This window comes from Phaethon lepturus, unplaced genomic scaffold (assembly GCF_000687285.1).
Source record: "Phaethon lepturus isolate BGI_N335 unplaced genomic scaffold, ASM68728v1 scaffold8872, whole genome shotgun sequence".
Classification (NCBI taxonomy): Eukaryota; Metazoa; Chordata; class Aves; order Phaethontiformes; family Phaethontidae; genus Phaethon; species Phaethon lepturus.
In genome coordinates this window covers 1-20501 of record NW_010522628.1, presented here as the reverse complement: position 1 = coordinate 20501, position 20501 = coordinate 1, and the positions used below count along the sequence as shown (strand labels likewise).

Here is a 20501-nt window from a genome sequence, read left to right as displayed (position 1 = left end):
CTTTCCCTCCTAATACTAGCAACTTCTCATATGAATTCAGTCATTAATATTCATTCCCTGTTATCTGTCTTATGGCTATTTCATATACAGTGAGGTACATTTCTTGGGTGTAAGTTTTAATGTAAAACCTTAAGAATAATTTTCTTGTCGTCATTGTGTTTGCCTGTATTTTATAGCCTTACAAACCTTTACACAAGCTATGCTTTCCATTTGATCATTTCCATTAAAGGATACAGGTACTTTTAAAGGGCTAATATAAACTGATTTTTTTTTTCCCAGCAGAAAGGTGTTCCACAAAGAGTGTCTCCCTCAACTCCTTTTTTTAAAATCACTCTCAGAGGAATTTAATTAGCTTTTGAACCTCTATCCTTTGTTAAACAGAGTGGTCACCAGGCTCAGAACTTCATGGAAGATAAATAATAATTAAAAACAAGTCATGTAAAGCAGGAAGACTTATTAAAAACCATTTGAGGAAAAAAAAAAATGAGTTTATAGTTTTTCTGCATCCTTCATTTTCTGGTTCATTGTAGGGACTACGCTTACTGCTTGGAAGCTATCTATAGGTTCTGCAGAAGCTCACAGGCTAAAGTACACAGCAGTAAACATACAAGCCTTTTATACCCTAAATGCAGGACAGAGGACACGAAAAGGCTACTCCTTTTAGCACCATGTGCTCCCACCCAGACTTCTAAGTCCCTAGTACAGGGTAACAAACAATAGACCAAGGAAAAGCCAAACAGGATTAGTACTACCGCCAACCTATACACTGGGGTCCTTACGCACAGTTTATTACAATATTCATCTATCTTCTTATCTATGTTTGTTTACTTTCATCATATATAAAGAATCATAAAATAATTTGTGTCAGAAGGGACCCCAAAAAGTCCCTTTTTGGGCTCTGCACCACTCCCCCACTGAAAGTGAGACTAACTTCAGTATTAACACCAGGTTGCTCAGAATTCGTGCAGTCAAGTTCTGAGCATCTCCACGGCTGGAGATTCCACAACCTGTCTAGTCAGCCTGTCAGCTGGAAAATAATAAAATGACGAGGAACCTCAATAGAAAGTCAGTTTTGCATTCTGAGATACACATGTATTCCTACAGTATTTGAATTTCCAAACACCAATTAATGTTCCCTTTACATTTAAAACTCTTCTGAAACAATTTTCCTGTCAGCTGTTCTTTCAGTACACCACAAACTGTAAAGTGTATCAGATTTATACCATCATATCTTAATAGCCCGTCTTGGGTTTGTTGAACAAAGTTGTCCACAGTATTTTGTCCATTTTTTGACTCATTTTTAAAAGAACATTTTTGCTTTACACCTCTCTAAAGGTGACATCATTAAAGAATATGTAAATATTTAAATCTTTGTTGTTTCTACAGTCTTTGAAAGGGGTAGTGCAAACATTACTTCTTCCATGGGCTCACACACACTGAAAAATTTCAGAACACAGTCTATTACAGCTAGATATTCATACAGCCTTTCTTTTAGTGCTTTTACTGCACTTTAGCTGTCTATTCTCAGACACTCCATCTGGCACTTTAAATCAGAATAGTGACCACTACAATTCACTTTAAGTACCCCTTCACAGACTTCTGTGTTTCACTTACCACATCAGAAAGTTACTTTACCAAATTTGCTCAGTTCTATATCTTTTATTTCACAATTAAGCCCTTCCCCCATAGCACTCAGTGCTAGCCACAATACATTCATTCCCTCAGTTAGGAAGAAAAGAATTCTTATTTTTCCCATTAATTCAAATTGGAAACTCTGTCCAACATCAAGACCGCCAGAGAAGTGAGCTGAAGTTTAAATTTAAACTCATCTATTTGACACTAATATCTGACATCCACAATGGTCTGGTTGCAGGCCAGGACAAGAAGCTGAGATTACACCAGCAACTACAGCGATGAGCCCTCCGGCTAGTGGAGAGATGGTAGATAACCATCTTCATTCTTGATCCCTCTGCTAGGATTTACCAGCTTCTGCGAGCAGAAAAGAAGGTAGGGCTAAAGTCCAACACAGAAAAGGTATGGTAGCAGTGTTAGTTATGTCCTCCTGCCTTTAAAAGTGGCTCTAGCTAGAAGTAGCTGACTGAAGGGAAACTTCTGGCCCAGTGTCTCCATTCATAGTGTTAAAGTTCTCCCAAACTCTCCTTTGTTTCTCCTTACCCCACCCAGAGCCCACCAACTCCACTCCTCTGTAACATTCCTTCACACTCATTTCAGACCCTCTACTTCATTCCTCTCAGGTCCACCTATTGCCCTGGTTCTTCTCACCAGAATGCCCTCTTGAGTTACCTGCCCATCCCATAGGAGAAGCACTAATCCTCTCGGTTGAAAGCCTCCAAATCAGCAGGGCTTCTAAAGCAACCCAACCTCTGTAACGGGCATGGAGTAAAAAGACTGTATGCAGATAACACCTACTGAAAACAGATCAGGATGAGACTGAAGAGGAAAAAAATACGAAAAACAGAATGCGTATTTTCTCTGTGCTTTGAATTCCTCCAAAGCGAATGGTTCCCAGAAATGACAGGAGGGAATTCTACCTTCAAATCTAGCTTCAAAATAGTGTTCTTACCTGCAGTTTCTCCCCAAGGATCAACACACTCAAGTAGTTTTCTCAATGCCAACATGAGGCTATTAGGAAACCTAGTCTGACACCAATGACTAAATTAGATGGCATCAAGTTTATTTTTCTCTGCCACACACACCTACATGTGAACACAATTAAGGTGGCCCAGTGCTGAGGAGATGAACTCAAGCAAGACTATGGCAGTGCGTGCGGACAAAGAAAAGCACTTCAAAAGCTCTGGCAGCATAACACTGTTTCCTTTGACAAAACGGAACAAAAGGGACACTCCCAATTAGTTAGCTAAAGCTAAGTGCTAGATTCCAATTCAGTGCTAAATTATCATGTAAGAATCTTTTTTGGTATTAGTACTAAAGACAGTTATACAAGAGTATAATACACCATACAGCATGAGAGGCACCAGCTTTACTCTAATGCACTGTAGAATTCTGGTCACTGGTGCAGAGTCTAAATTTCTTCAGGGGTAATCCAATGAAATCTCATAGGAACCAGCAGATCTCAGTATTTTCAACTCCATCCGGTAGTGAGGATAAAAACAAGCACAGCAATGTGTATAATCGATATAGAGAAAGTCAAAATCGGTCTACCTATTCCCACCCTGAAGAGGGCTTGAAGCATTGCTGGACTTTGTTCCCTTTCAATGGAGACTGTAATACTGAGGTATCTCAGATTACACAGAACTGACGCACAGGCTTTATTTTAGTATCATCTAGGATCAGGAGCCTAAGTACAACTGATTTTTTTAATATGCTTTTGAAAGTATTACCCACATTCATGAGAACACAGGACGAATACGACAAAACCCAAGTAATTTCCAAAATGCTCTTCTTTTTGTGCTGTCAATGCCATTCCCACATTTTAGAACACAGATCTAAGTCAAACCACATTAAGCAAGCACTGTTAAAGGAGTGTCTAGATACTGGTACATAAACAAACGTGTTTGTTTTTTTGTGTGTGCAGAACACAGTTTTTAGGTGTTCTCCATATAACATTCACCCGATATTTAAATTTTTCCTACCAAATCCCACATTAAATTCTACATACTGAAAATAAGCAGAAGAGCACAAGGTACTGATCATCTGGAAGAATCCAGATCATACACTACTCTACTTGCTTCATTCACACAGCTCTTTGTCTTTGGCACTTAAAAGAAGATGAGCATTAGGAATTCAATAGTTTTCAAATTCAGAAATGAAAGATCTCATCCCATCTCTGACATGAAAAATCAGTGCAACTCTGTACGACTACTATGCGTGTGGATGTGCAAGCACAAACAGAGATTATACATAAATACAGAGTTCTATGTAGGCTTTTTCACTTGACTTAAGAGTAGGTAACTGTCACAGATTAACTTTCTCCTGTTATTACTAGGATTTGCAAGCAAAGACCCACTAACATTAAGAAGTTTCACTAAAAAATTATTTTGGTTTCTGTTAAACATGTGACAGAACAATGGAGCATTACTCAGTTTTCCCCTCAAAGGAATACAAATCCTATAAATATATGCGAAACGGATACAGACATTTGTCCAAATTCCTGGAATTTCTTAATTGTATTGGTCTGGCTTAAGCATTGAGAGCTGCTGGCCCATAAAAGGAATTATGAGCTCACTCTGCTTTTAAATTGCAAGAAGGTCCTATTCAAGTGTTCATTTACGTTATCATTCAGCTACCAAGACACCCGAGAGATCATATCTTAAGCAGACTCATGAGAACTAAGCTGCTACTAACATTTCAGCAGCTGACCTCTGTCCACATGCAGCTAACATCTGGTTCAGTGGAACTACTCAATAGGATGGCATACCATTTGAGGCTCGTACCAGGTCTATTTTCTAGGACTAGTATATAAGTACACAGGAACACTTTTTTAAAGGACAAAGAGAAACATAAGCTTTTAAAAACTACTACAGAAATAGAAATACCAGTAATCAAACTGGAGATAGACCATCAAGTTGGTCTTGGTGTTATTTATACCTTTCCCCATCTCTCTACTTGCTACATTTCTGCTTGAATTTCATTAGAATGATCAGGAAAGGGGCCATCTTTCAAAATTAATTTCTCTGTTGACTACCGTAATGGGATTTTGAGCCTAAATAGGACTCTCAAAATGAACACAAGAAAAATCACACTGGAACTAATCAGAAAATGCCCCAAATGTAATGCATTATTTTCACTAGCAGGTTGAGTTAATGCTGCATGTGGCGATATAAAGCAAACAAACAACTCATTCACGTGCCACACAACTACTGTGGGACTGATTTTGCGCATGGAAAAGAAACTATTTATCAAAATAAACACGTGGTATGTCCCCTGCCAAAGATGCACTCTCCAAGGTCTAATTTAGCAGAATTCTTTCCGTGCCTCTGGAGAAAACCTGGAAGGTTCCCCCTGCAGTGAATCTTCCGCTCACACAGCCACACAGCGTTTCCTTTGGCTAACAGTTACGTATTAGAGAGCACATACAACTCAGAGTAATGAAGTTTTTTTACTCATCTTTTACTCAACTCATTTTGATGAGGTAAAGAGTTGAAAACATGATTTTAAGTAAATCTTTTTTCATTAAAAGGCCAGAAATACAAAAAACTTAGCAACCACTCCCTTCTAATATGACCGTTCTTTGCTTTAATGACCTTCTCTCTCCAAAAAAAATGACATAGAGAGAAAAATCATTACATTTTTTCTTACTGATAATGTGAGAGCCTACATAATACATATTCAGTCAAGTGTCCTTCTCAAAAAAAAAAAAAAAAAAAAAAAAAAAAAAGAAAAAAAAAATCTAAGATACTTACGGAGTCCAAACCTTCGGAAAGGCAGCAATTTCTTCTGGTGTATATTCGTCTAATCTCTTGGGGACTGCACGTGGCTGAGGAATCTCTTGTAGAAGATTCTTCTGTATATCTTCTGGAATATCCTGAGGCAGGTGAGAACAGTCTTAGCTATCTGATTGTTTGAAAAACACCACTGCCCCCCACCCCCCAAATTCAGACTAAAATTTGTCAACACTACTGCATCCTTCATGCTATTTGACCTAAATACAGAAGACAAATCTCACTCATCTCTCATATCTTGTAATTTTGTGAAATAATTAAAAAAGCGTCAACATTTCAACTACATTTAGATACATAAGCAGCTTGATTTTTCTTAATTTACCTTCTTATGACAAGAGTTCTGCTATTGCTAACACTCCCTCTTCACCTCCAAAGCACTCAGGAATGAAAATGTAACTGCATGACTCAGTTACTCACATCTTCCGGGAAAAGGTGCAGCCTCTGCATCATAGTTCTTCTCTGAAGGTTTTTTGGAAGCATTCTATAAATAGTCAGTTTAACAATCTGAGGAAAGATAACACAGCAACAAATCATCAGACAGGCTACAAATAACATGAAAAAGGCAAACTGTGCTTCCCTTTGCCCATTCCACTAGTCACTGAACCTTTTTTCAGTCAACTTCTTCCTTGTCAAAGAACTCTGGCATGATACATTTAGAAGGTGCTCTAGACTTACTGTTTTGGAAGAAGGAACACTTACTCCCAGTCATATAAACACTTGCTATAACAGCCATATAGAAAATTTCAGCTTAGAAAGTTAAGAGCTATATTTAGCATTGTAGATTGTGTATGATCATTCAACTTTGAAAAGACTTGAGAAGCTTGTGGTAACTCCATATTGTATTGCACATTTATATACACGTTAATGAGGAAAAAAAGGCTTTAGCAAATTTACCAAGTGTTCTCAACATCTAGTTTAACACTGCAATTCGCTGTGTTTGAAACTTCTATATAATTGATGCATTCCATCTTAAGCAAAGCTGACATACCACAACATTGCATCACGAACATACTATACATATTTATAATTTTTTCCCTTGCTCTTAGTTCCAGATGAACAATCTTACTTCTGAGCACCAGGAACGAATAGAATTTGTACATCTACACTAGATGATGCTTACAGAATATTAACAAAATTCAAAAGGATTTCTCTTGGACTCTAGTGTAGATGCCCAAAATTTAAACATAAAACGCATTGTTATGGACTTCATCCAAAAGGGGAACATTTTTAAATGTAAAACAAGGCATGCAACTGTAAGAGACAAAGAGGGTTTCATAAAGGACAACAAAGTATTTCGCGGTAGACCTACGTGCAATTTTGTAAGTAGAAGAAAACCCACTCTGCCTGCGCTCCAAGCCACCCAGACATAAACTAGCTCCAAATCATAAACTACAGAGCCATGCTTAGCATGTTAAGCTGAAGTCAATAAGCCATGCTGAAATGTAGTGCACTAAGCACAAACAAATCTCCCCGGCAGCCAGATATTTTGAAGTGTGTACTGAGCAAAGTTGTTTCTTTTTATAAAATTGAAGGAATTATAAAAAATTTTAGAGATACTAATTGACTTCCCAGCTGGAACCACGTAGCTAAGACAGAATGATTGTTACAGGTCAAATTAATGAGAAGTACAGGTTCTTAAACTTGTAGGCATTTCTACTTGGATTCTGAAGTTAGTAAACACTCAGGTTATTTTAATTTTGCCATTTATAGGCTGGAGACAGAACTTAAAAGGCAGTAGCATTGTCTTACGATCCTGATAAACATATACCAGCTTGCATATGCCTTGAGAAACTCTGAAGGCATTTACAGAAGCCTTAACATCACGAAGATTTTTAGATGTTAAGCAGCCAGTACCACAGATCTGTGGAAAAATATAATTTATGACAGAAGAAATGCATCAGGCGGGGCAGAGTAATGTATAGTGTTGATATCGTCTCTAATAAAAATTAAAAAACAACTATTAAAAAACAAAGATGAAAATTAATGCTTTTAGGGATAAAAACTATTATGCAATAGTACAGCAAACTACAGTTTATTTACGTCAGTATATTATGTGCTTAGAGAAAGGCAAGATGAAGAGAGAAAATGAACTTTCACTGAATATTGAAAATCAATAGACACTACAGCAATGTAGGAAAACACATGGATATTAACAACAGCTCATGTGAACATCCATTTTACCATTAGTAATATTCATATTGTACACTTATTTTCCTTTCTACCCAATATTTTTCATTATAGCCAATGAAAGACCAAAATACTCCAGAACTGAAAAAAATGGATCCAGAGACTTCACAACATATTCCCTAACTGGGGGGATTTTTTTCTTTATCTAAAAGTTACTTTAAACTTCAGACTGTGATAGAATTCAGTGTTAATTCCTTAGATTAATAAACTGGACATACAGATAGTCCAAAATATGACCTATGACCTACAGATATACAGAGCTAGTTATTTAATAATTTCAGTGCAATAAAAAGAGAGACTTTAAAATACTTTAATGAACTTTAAGAAATATTTTCCTTCACCAAAAAACTGATGTTTGTGTCAGATTTTTCATCTTCCTCTGCAGCATGTGGCACAGACACCTGTTGAAAGACACCAGTGAACTAGACGAACAGCTGGTCTGTTTTGGTTGTAGGTACTTCTGCCTGATGAATCCGACCCAATTTTTTAAACCACATTACAAAGAGAACAGATCAGTTGTAAAAAAAGTTTCTGTTAAAAAGACACGCTGTAAAAGTATGAAGGATGTCACAGAATTGTAGAATACTTTGGGTTGGAAGGAACCTTTCAAGGCCATCAAGAGCTGGATGCAGGACTCCAGGTGGGGTCTCACTCGAGTGTAGCAGAGGGGCAGAATCCCCTCCCTCACCTTGCTGGCCACGCTGCTTTGGATGCAGCCCAGGATGCGGTTGGCCCTCCGGGCTGCAAGCACCCATTGCCAGCTCACATCCAGCTTTTCACCCCCCAGTACCCCCAAGTCCTTCTCGGCAGGGCTGCTCTTGATCCCTTCATCCCCCAGCCTGTACTGGTACTGGGGGTGGCCCCGACCCAGGTGCAGGACCCTGCACTTGGCCTTGTTGAACCTCATGGCGTTCACAAGGGCCCGTTTCTCAAGCTTGTCCAGGTCCCCCGGATGGCATCCCGTCCCTCTAATGAATCAACAGCACCACTCAGCTTGGTGTCATCTGCAAACTTGCTGAGGGTGCACTTGATCCCACTATGTCATTGATGAAGATACTAAATCCATGCCTGATCCAGGATTTCAGTGTTAAAGCCTCTCCCATTCCAGAGCTTCCATGCAAGTGAATGAACTCTCAGAGGAAACAAACTTGTAACATACTAACTGGACATTTCAAACAGCTCATTTTTTACTTGCATGTTTTTGTGGTTATGATAGAGCCTTTAGTGTCCCATCCACTTGAAAATATCGCCGTCTATACGTTACATCCATGCAGAGGAACAATAACCTTGGGTTTCAGCGTGTACGCTCCCTGCCCCAGCAACTCATGGTAGAGGCAAAGAGGGAACAAAGCCTTGCCTTCTGCAGCAATCATAATTTCCTTGCTGGAACAGGTCAAGGGCAGATTTATATGTCCCAGCCCTCAAGCTCATTCACCTTGCTCAAGAAAAAAAAGAGAAAAAAAAAAAAAAAGAGGGATGAGGTGGTGATAAACTATTCTTTGAGATTTGTAAAAAGCCACCTAACTGTATTACTAAGCAAGCTGGAGTGTAAATTTAAACCATCCTGCTGTTCTTTCCTTTTAGTATTGATTTACTGCAAGGTAGGTAGACCAACTACTGAACAGAAGGCCATACAGGGAGCTAGAACAGAAAAGGTGCTGCTGGAAAACCTCTAGTTTCCTTCATTGTAACTTTTGCTTCAAAGACTTTTCTATGAGCTAAAGCAAATCCAAACCCAGCTCCTGGAAAGACCAAGTTTACATCTAGCTCCTTGCCCCGAATTCTGCCTACAGCTAGAACCTCACTCGAACTCGTGTGATGACAAGTCCAGTAAGTTAGTAAAGTACAAGCTTAACTAAGTTGTACAGATTGCTTCTGCAACTTGAAATAAGGTTGTGTAACAGATAAGACAGATCTAACCAGCAGTATTTACAGCGTGTTAAGTAAGGGCTCTCCTGTTACCTGAACATGCTCAAGTTTTACTGAAAATACAGCAACCCTAAATAAAAAAGTATGGAATTGCAAGACAAAGTCTGCTACTGAGATCATGCAAAACCCAAACCTAGATTCAACACTCCCTGAAAGCACACATCGGAACATGCTGTTTCTTTAAGGAATGAACAACAAAAAAAATCTTTGTATATGCTTGTAATAATTTCTAATAAAAGGCAATTTTTATTGTTTTCTATGTGATTATGTTTACTTTGAACTATAAAAAGAACAAGTTTTATTTCACATGAAAGGTATAGAACCCAGTTGATTTCTGTGGGATTTCAAACTGACAGAGAGGTCTACCTACCCACAGGTCTCACTGCAACCTCGATCTCAGTTTAAAACTAATTAGTACAGTTCATTCAGTTATTTATGGATTCCTACTGCCTCTTCTCCCCAGTCCTTTATCTTTAGTACTTCCATAGCCTCATAAATACTCACTCCTAAAGGCCATGACACTTTCTCCATCTGGTAAAGACATCCACCATCAGATATAAACAGCCACCAGAGCGTTAATATTTGGAGATTTTTAAAGTACTGGAATGCTGTTTGCCCCAATTTCTTTTGAATTACAAAGTTCCTGTTGGCTGTAATTACATTTGTCATCTTGAATATTGCAATACCTTTTTTCCAAGTTGGCTAATTTATATACTCACAGCATAGACATGCTTTTAATCACACAGTTATATGACATTATGTTTTTAGTTTCCAGTTTAAAGGGCTAATTAGGAGGAAAGGAATCTGAAGGCAGCTCTAGTAAAACTTTTGCACTTCCAGTCCCTTACTACACAGTCTAACATTTTATGAGTACAAATATATTAAACATATATTTATTTGAAACACTGTGTGAGGCTTGAACATTTCAATTTTTGTGATAGGCTTTGGCTCACGTGCAAGTTGCAGACTACACTGGATGGAGAACAAGGTCTGAGAAAGATTCTTTGCCAGATAAAACATACTTTAATGAAGGAAATCAACAGAGCAATACCACTCCTGGTCCTGAGAAGCACAAAATAATTTGCCACATTTCCAGAAGAAAGTCTATCCTAACAGTTGAATTAAGTCCAACAATTACCAGGAAGCAACTCTAGAAAATGGCAAGGACACAGCGCTCCAGAGAAAACAAAGTGATTAATTACAGGGCATACCAAAAAAACACCTAGAAGAATTCAAGGAGATACACCAGTTACTCAGAGGTACAGCTTGTTAATACATCTTCCTTCTGCCAGTTCTTGGGTTTCTGTTCTGTATACAATATTGGTCTTTTCACCATATATGTTATAAAAGCATACTAAGAACTTCACCTTTCTACCTCTGACAGTTGCACGAGTTGTACAGCAACAGTGAATGTACTTAATACTGCCATAAGAATCATTTAGTCACAGACAAATTAAACTTCCACCGCATGCCACTTTGCTTTCTGCTATTCTTCAGCACTTAGAAGTTTAATGTGTTCTTTAAATCATTATATTAATTTGCTTTGCAAATTCAAATAAGAAATGGATTAAGGTATTTTTAAACAAAGAAATGTTTATTTTTGTCTGCTACAAAGCCAAAACCCAAGCCAGCTCTAAGACTTACTCAGAGCACCCAGAGGTTTTAAGATAACAAGTTCTGTAACAATATTCTCCTCTCCATGCCATACTAACTTCTGTGTGCCTATTAATCCAGACTTTGAAGTCTTGCTCTACTTAATTAAAAAACATTACTCCATAATAATAAAAGAAAATGCTATTATATCTGGTGTTTCAGTAACTTGACTTCTAATCTGTACATATTATTATATCAACTATCCCTTACTGATGCAAAGAAAATAGGCTTTCAAATACCAACAGCAAGATTTAACCATGTTTTCTGTCTGAGTTTTTCTTCAAAAGATCATTATTATGCAGATATAATGGCAAGTCTGTACGCGCAAGCAGTTGCTAAAGAGCATTCAAAAGGAGAATTAGAACATTTTGAGCCCCTTCGTATCCGTGCCAGCAGCTGAACAAGCCAGAACCCTGACACCCCCAGAGGCTTCCTCACAACATATTTCCATAGAGCTACCCTGCCTCACTTAATAATCTTCCCTAGCAGGTAACATTCATTCGGAACAATTACTGCCCATTATTTCTTTGTCAGAGGCAATATCGCCTCTGAATACTGCAAAGGTCAATCCTCTCACCGATTATTTGGCATTAGCCAAATATGATTTTTTCTTTTTCTGTTTTCTTTTTTTTTCTTTTTTTTTTTTTTTTTTTTGGGGGTTGGTTTCTGTTTTGGGGGCATTTTTTTGCATTTTGCATTTTTTATTTTATTTTGCTTACTTTTAAAACTAGGAATAGAATAAAAACTTATTGAAACCTTTGTCCTGACAGTACTACTACCTCGTTCTACCAATCAGATCTGTCAACTTACTCTGCAGGCATTTTAATTAAAAGCCATGAGATTTTTCCAGAAAGTTTTTTCCAAATAATCTTCATTCCCTCTCAAATCTCTGAGATTTAAAAGTACATCTTTTAGCCTTCCTGTATCAAGCACTTCAAAGCCTAATTTTGAAAGTGTTTGTCTCAGGCCTATCAGCATTTTTCCAGCTTAACAAAACTTCTGCAAATTTTATTAAAAACAAACAAGAAAACCTGAAACTTCTATGCATTCCAAACACCTGCATCTCAAATCAAAAGGTTTACCCGTTTCCTTTATTTTCATTTTGCTCTCTTGGCAAAGAAAACACACCAAACCTTTCAAACAGATTTTTCTTAGCAACCTACAACGGAAATTAATGTTGTCCACTAATATATATCCGAAGAGAGTAGTAATACCATACATAAGATTAGTATTATATTAACCTGAAGAACAGAGAGGCTGTTTCGAACTACAGCAACCAGCTGTTATACTGCACCTAAAGAACATATTTAACACTCTTGTCTATGGGTGGTCCAGGAATTTACACTAAATCTAAGTCAGAGAAAGAAAAAGTTGAAATATGAAGAAGCTGTTTTTTTCTTCAATAAGCACTTCCTAAAGCAGCCTGGCCAAGTCCAACAGACAAGAGATATTCTCTGCTATTCTCCAGAAGAGGAGACAACTGAAAAGACTAGACATTTTAAACAGATTCATAAGACACTCCCCTCCCCATGCCTCTCAAAGGAATTCAAAGTTGCTAAAGGTAAAAATGTGCTAGACTATTTACTTTTGATATCTTTTTTGGCAACACACTAATTTTTACCCTTCCATAAAAACAAATTTTTCTGAAGTGTTGAAAAACTTGGCACAATGAGCATGGAACTTTAAGTTCTACATAAAACATCAACTATGCAGGCCTCTTTTTGTATTCATTGCCCCATATTAACATAAATGATACTTAAAAGTGGAAAAAAACAGTAATATTTTGTCAATCTCCAGCACAAAATTATACATCTGAGATTAAACACTTATAATAGGCACGGTTGGTATTTTTTTATTCTTTGCAACTAAGAAGAAAAGTCAAGGATTGGTAATGGTTGCCATGGGAGGCTTTCAGGACCAGCCTGGATAAGCCCCCAGCAGCCCGATCTGACCCAATAGCTGACACTGCTTTGAGTAGGACGTTGGACTAGAGATCTCCCAAGGTTCTCTCCAGTCTGAATCATCCCATGAAAAAATGCACATGCACATTCAAAATTCATCACAAATCCTTCTGAAGCACTAACTACTACCTGCAATGAATATAAAGGTCCAAAGTTAGAAGGACAGATACAATGATGCCAACCTCCGTAAGTGAGAATATCAGATCATCATCCATCCATCCATCCCTATCTTGGTACCTTCTGAAGGAACTAGAAATGATCAAGGATGATTATCTAACCATATTGCAGTAAACATGTCTAAATTCTGACAAGTATACTTATGACTTTCAGCTCCCCCATGAAAACATAAGCTATACCATTTTGCATCAAAGTATTTATAACCTTTTTAATTAGCTCTTAGCTGTCTACCACTTTTTCCCAAAACCAGTCTGTCTGTATACTAGAAACTATGTTTAAACAAAACTGTAGTGGAGAAATATTTATCTTGGGGATTTGTATGTTTGAATTTAGTCAAATGTAAAGACAGTGCTAAGCAGTACTGGAATCCTACTATATACACACAGAAAACCTTAAAAGCTTTAATCTATTTCTTACGTAAACCAAAAATAGTCGTATCCATTGCAAAATCTCTCTGTAACACCACACAAGTTTATGAGGTGTTAGGTCAACATCCTTTTCCCTGGAAGTAGTCTCTTCTTCATCTCTGTAACAGCACTATTTCCAAATAGATGTTGACTCATCTGATGAAGCACTAGCAGGAAGAGCCATCAGGAGACAATAGGACCAAGGGCAGAGAAAAAGCTGTAGCCTCCAGAATGAAAACAATGTTTTATAGAATGAAGACTTTGATTCCGCAGAAAGATTCAGTCTGCTTCCTACAATCTACCTAATTCCACTGGCTTCACAGAAATTGAATTTAACATGATTAAAAAAGAAAAGCTCACTTTTTAATTCAAAGAAGTGAAATAAAGCGGTTTATAAAAGTCTCCACAATAGGTATGCATCATTTAGATCATATTTTGAAGATCCAAATGCTACTTAGGTTAGGCATTGTTCTCTTTACAGTAATCCTTTTTCAGGTTTTAGTAACTAGTTCTAAAAACAAAACATGTTAATAAAACACCATGATAATGTCCACCTTTGTCATATCCCAATGTATTTCACACCAAAACAATTCCACTAGTAAATCAATGCTTCTAGCCATAGAATCACTTACAAGGCAAAACCTGTAACAGCTACACATACATTCTGTATCATGCCAAATTACCATCCACTACTATTAGTTACGACAAAAAGACAGATGAGAGATGACAGGGACATCCAAATGCTTCATCTTCAATAGAATGAAAGAGTTAATTGCTGAGGGCTCTCCACAATTCTGGCTAAAATAGTTCCTCTAGATAAATTAGACCAAGCCTTGAGCCACATCACCATCTGCTGAGCCTCTGTCCAACATGCTTTAGTTATTGGCAATGCATTTAATCCTCCGCTGTTTGCACAGAAATTCATCTATGAGTCTGGCAAGAAAAACGGTATTTCAGAATGAATGCCAGAAGGTAATTTATAGAACATCCAATTCTCCGGCCCTAACAAAGAAGTGGTGTTACACTGCCTCCCAGTGCACAGCGTCTGCCGGAAGCTCAAATGAAAAAGGCTGAAGAATCCATTTTAGATATGGAACTACTAATAACTCCCAAAGGAATTACAACTATCTTAGAGCCTGTTCTCAAAAGCATTTAAGTTGTTTTGAAAAATTCTAGACAGAAAATAATATTGAACCGTGTGATTTCATTTCACTTCAAATAAGGCAAGAAATTGCAAAAGTAAAAAAAAACAAAACAGGCAAGTCCATATGGCAGACCACTTTTTTATTGAGTGCTTGTACAACGTCTTGTATAAAAGTCTTAGGACAAACCAGGATTTCTAAATCAGAAATTAAAAAAATAATTTACAAAACCCAAGAATTTTACAGCAGATAAAATTTCTCTAGGAAAAGGAAGAAGCATTTATATATTTTATATACCTAATGTGACCTAAGCCAAAGCATTTCAAAGTCAAAAATAAACACAGGTATCTGTTAATCTCAACAGGTCTCATACCATGTTCTGAAGCACTAGGACTTAGAGAATTCAGTCCTCCCATGCTGACCATTCAAAAGCCTAGTAAAAGTAATTTCACAACTGTCTAAGTCAACCAAATGTTCATATCTAGCACCCTGTTTTTTTAACCTCTAACAAACACATCAACACTGATGTTCAGCAGAATTAATAGTAGTGTAATACAGACATTTAGTAAAGAGGCTTAAGTTCAATGTAACCACCATGGAAAAGATTTTTCACAGACCATGAACGCACAGCATTGCAGAAAAGATTAAAACAAAAAAAAAATCACTTAACAAAACCTACCGTTGAATTTTACTGGTAGAAAGAGGCAGGTGTACTTTCTAACGTTCTTACGATAGCATGACCTGCTGGCTCTTAAAAAAGTAGTAGGGTTGTTAAGCTGAAATACAACTTAGCTAAGTCGAACTTGAGGCAGTTCGCTTATGAGAAAGGTCAGACCTCTGAAATTAAAAAAGTGAATCAGTCAAAAATGAGTGAAGCAAATGAACTTGATTTGCTCATTTGGACAGCACAGAAGAATCATGAAAATGCACAATCTACAATCTAACCCTCAAAACATCCGTTTACAAAAACACTGCCAGAAGCCAAGCTTTTAAGAGCCATTAGCAGAACGTTTTTAATGTAATTTAGCTTTAGGCATGCAGGTAACTGATCCCTTTTGTTTAGGGGAACTAGTTAAATGGAAAAAACAAATCAGCTTAATGAATGAAAGGGAAGAAGAGGAAACACTTACAGCAGTTGGATCCTTCAAATGCAGCTGAGTTGCTGTAACTTGTGTGAAACCACCAGGATAGCTAGAAAAACAGAACAAGCATACAAGCTTAACACTATATGCTCAAGCATGATGTTAACACAAGTATCACCACATCTTGAACAAGTGCCATGGTATTATAAGCCTTCAAAAAAACGAAGTTGTTTTCACGAGGCCAACTTGTATTAGAAACATTCTATACTGTCAAGTATCAAAGTTTAATGCTATTTGTACTTTCTTATTTATTCACTTCAGTATTAAAGAGTTTGTGTTTCACGAGCATATGGATATATTTTTAATACTGCCTGTTAAATACACCATCACAGCTACAGAATACAATGGGAGTAAAATATGCAAAACTTGGAAACATTTCAAGACGATCAAGACTCACAACCAGTCTGTGACTGACGTATGAGACAAGCATTTTGAACATATTTTTAATTTTCTTACTATTTTAGCTAAACCTTAGCGTGATTCGTTGTATCTACAGCAATAAAATGTGACTTCCTGTAAAGACAAATGTACTGCAATGCATCTGTCTTTCTGACGTCTATGTAATATGGTTAAGTCATGCTAATGCACATTTAAGCATATAAGCATTTAAATGAGTACGTTGGTGCAAGAATGAATACAGGCGTACAAGAAATTACACAGATGTCAGGTAAAGCTGGGTTTCATTTTGATTTTATTACACTACTAGGTATCAGACTAACTGAAATGAAAATAAACCCAACATCATCAAAATATATAGACTTAGGGAGTGGCACAGGTTTAAATATTTAATTGCACAATTCTTTTCACTTACTTAAAACCAACTTAGCTATTCATGCAAGTTCTTTAACTTAGAAGTTTTTAGAGAAAATTTTTAAGACGTCATAGACATGGAGGAGAAAAAAAAAAGCATTAATTTCCATCAGCTGTGAACACGAGCTTCTCAGCAATTCAGCAAAGGAATTTCAGGACTGAAATATCAGTACTAGCGAAATTAGCTTTCTCAATGTAATTTATTAATCTCCTGACTCAATACATTTTAAAACTTATAGATTATTATCTAGTGTTGTCACTGTATAAAATGGGAGCAACTATTCTTATTTGACTGAACTGATCATGCCATAAAATTTGTAGTTGATCATTGCACTTCCTTCTGTAAACAAGTTATGTCTGCCAGAATAATACATTATACACTAATGTATATATCAGTACATCCTGAGAGTACCTCATTTCTTACTATTTTTTTGGTTTTTTTCCATCCTCTGTTCAGTAATATATCAACCTTGACATTTACTGTTAGGTAGATAGGTACTGGTACAATAAAGTAATTAAAGCTGGCAACTATATATACCTTAAATGTGCAGTGCCAATAGGAATGTCTTCTACTGCTTAGTAAATAGAATAGTCCTGATCATTTGGTTCATGGCCCCACACAAAACAATCTGGCTCACCAAGCCTGTTGACTTACTCAGTTGCTCTGACTACTTTTGAGTTAGATTATTTCTCTAACAACATACACTGGGGAAAAAAAAGAAAGAAAAGGGAAAAGAAAAGAAGAAAAAAGTTTGCATCGTTTTAAACATCATAACACATGCAAACACAAAACAAAACATGTAAGTAGGAATTCCCTTTTGAACCAATATGCTAAAAAAGACTGTAACTATTAAGAAAATATGACATAAAATTTACCATTAGCTCATTTGAATATTTATTATAAACGTTACCCAGTATGTGAAGAATATACTTTCTGTTCCCATTTGTTACCAGAGAAGGCAATATGTCTTGTATTTATTATGACAACGTGATCTCCGCAGTCACCTACAAGACAGAAATTAGTGAAAGATATTAATAGACCCATAGGAGTAATCAACCAAAATAAAAACTATAAAGCATGTGATACATATGTAGTAGCACATATATACCCATTTCATAAAGCTCAAATTTAAAGATCTGAGCTTTTTGAGTCACACCATCCAAACCTGCACTTAAATACCAACCTTAATTAATATTTTTGTTAGCATTGTCAGCTTAGAAGGCAGGTGAGCATGCCAAATACCATCAGACTAGATAGTTAAACCATTGCAATTATTCAGCTAAAATCTGGAAATCTGGCTTACAAGCAAGTATATTATTTTATTCAACACAATATGCTATATATGCACCTAGATTTCAAAAAACACAGAATAAAAACAGTTCTAAAAAATGATCCTAAATATTTGTTTAATTTTAGTTTTCTCATAAAAACAGTACCAATGTTTACTAGAGGACTGAATATTTTGGGTAAGTAAAATAATTCTACTAAATAATTACAGCCTAGGGCTAAATATATAAAAGAAATAAAAAGATTGGGGGTGAGGGTACAGGGGAGAAAAGTCCCACAAAAAAATCTGTTACAGCTCTCTTGGGAAAAAAAACACATTTTCATCAATCAAGCAGAAGTGAATGCTACAACGCATACCTATATGTCTAGTGTTATACTAGCAACTTTCACATCAAAAGTTTTTTAGGTGCACAGTCTATAATCTGTTACCAATACCTTACCAGAAACAATTACGTTAATAGATCTTCTTTATTAATAAAGTGCTAATAAAACCCATACTAACTCAAAAATACGGTGAAAATATAAAAAAAGTAATTTTTAATTTCAGAAGAAACCATCTTAGTCTGAAGAAGAGAAGGCTGAGGGGAGACCTTATTGCTCTCTACAACTACCTACAAGGGGGTTGTGGTGAGGTGGGTGTTGGTCTCTTCTCCCAAGTAACTAGCAATAGGATGAGAGGAAATGGCCTCAAGTTGCACCAGGGGAGGTTTAGACTGGATATGAGGAAAAATTTCTTTACAGAGAGAGTGGTGAAGCATTGGAACAGGCTGCCCAGGGAGGTGGTGGAGTCACCATCACTGGAAGTGTTCAAAAAACGTGTAGACATGGCAAGTCAGGACATGGTTTAGGGGACATGGTGGTGTTGGGTTGATGGTTGGACTTGATGATCTTAAAGGTCTTTTCCAACCTTAATTATTCTGTGATCTTGATCAGCTGTATAAGCTATAAGAACCCATTCAATTGAGTGGAAAATGATTTGTGCAAAGTTCACTCTCATGCATTAACATATTAGAACAAAGTAAGTATTTGAAGAGGCTCTTGATGAAAATGTTTTTGAGTAGGTAACAAAGCAGCTATACTAAAAAGGACATAAATTGAGCATGAATTTTTTATAGCAGCTTATAATTAGTCAATGCAAGTTTCACAACCTATTTAAGTTTTCTACCATTTTTTTAATCTTGTGTTCTTTTAGAGCTCTACTTGCAACTACAGCTAAAGTACAAACACAATTTAAACATCTTCATTGATGCAGCCTTTCACCAGTGACAGATCAGTTCTAAAAACACTGTATGTCTAAATAAATGTCAGGGAACTGATACCAGACAAATTAAAAAAAAAAAAACAACAAAAAAATTCCCACAATGTTATTCTGTCTAAGGAACTGTCATCTCACAGACACTAAAATATGTCTCGAGAGTTAAAAAAAAAAAAAAAAAAAAAAAAAAAAAAAAGAAAAGAAAAAAGAAGTGTAAAGTACACCAATGGCAAATCCATACATACTCTACTCCCTTAGAGAGTATCAAATGTCTCTCAATAGTAGTAACCTATCAATGTATCAATGTCAATCTCAGGTGTAATTCATTTAGTACTGATTTATACAATACTTTAGAACAAATAAAGTTACCCTTGAAATGACTTTCCAGGATTTTGTAACTTTGTGGATGTAAAACTATCAAAGATCTTTCCACGGGACAACCAAAACCATTGACTCAGTGGCTCCTTTATTTTTCAGACAGCCTTAGTCTCCAGTGACATCTTGTGGATAAGACATGATTTGCAACAGCAGAACTGATATTTAAAACGGCATTAGAACACTACAAATACTACTTTCTATTATGAATCACTGAATCATAGAATAGTTTGGGTTGGAAGAGACCTTTAAAGGTCATCTAGTCCAACACCCCTGCAATAAGCAGGGACATCTTCAACTCAATAAGGTTGCTCAGAGCCCCGTCCAACTTGACCTTGAACATTGCCAGGGATGGGGCATCTACCACCTCTCTGGGAAACCTGTTCCACTGCTTTACCACCATCACTGTCAAAAATGTCTTCCTTATATCTAGTTGAAATCTACCCTCTTTTGGTTAAAACACATTACCCCTTGTTCTATTGCTTGCTCTATCTAAGCCCTGATAAAAAGTCTGTCACCACCTTACCTACAGGCTCCCTTGAAGTACTAGAAGGCTGCAATAAGGTCTCCCCAGAGCCTTCTCTTCTCCAGGCTAAACCACCCCAACTCTCTCAGCCTATCCTCACAGCAGAGCTGTTCCATCCCTCTGATCATTTTTGTGGCCTCCTCTGGACCCGCTCCAACAGGTCCACGTCTATCCTGTGCTGAGGGCTCCAGAGCTGGATGCAGGACTCCAGGTGGGGTCTCACCAG

At 36.9% G+C, this 20501-nt stretch overlaps 1 protein-coding gene across 1 annotated transcript; it reads right to left on the bottom strand.

Moving 5' to 3' along the window:
• Positions 1 to 5380: 5380 nt before the first annotated feature.
• Positions 5381 to 17836, bottom strand: MRPL13 (mitochondrial ribosomal protein L13; the record flags this gene model as incomplete). Its single annotated transcript, XM_010281866.1, has 4 exons — positions 5381 to 5506; positions 5841 to 5927; positions 16010 to 16070; positions 17743 to 17836. Coding segments are annotated over 4 exons (368 nt in total), but the record flags the coding sequence as incomplete, so codon positions are not given.
• Positions 17837 to 20501: the final 2665 nt, after the last annotated feature.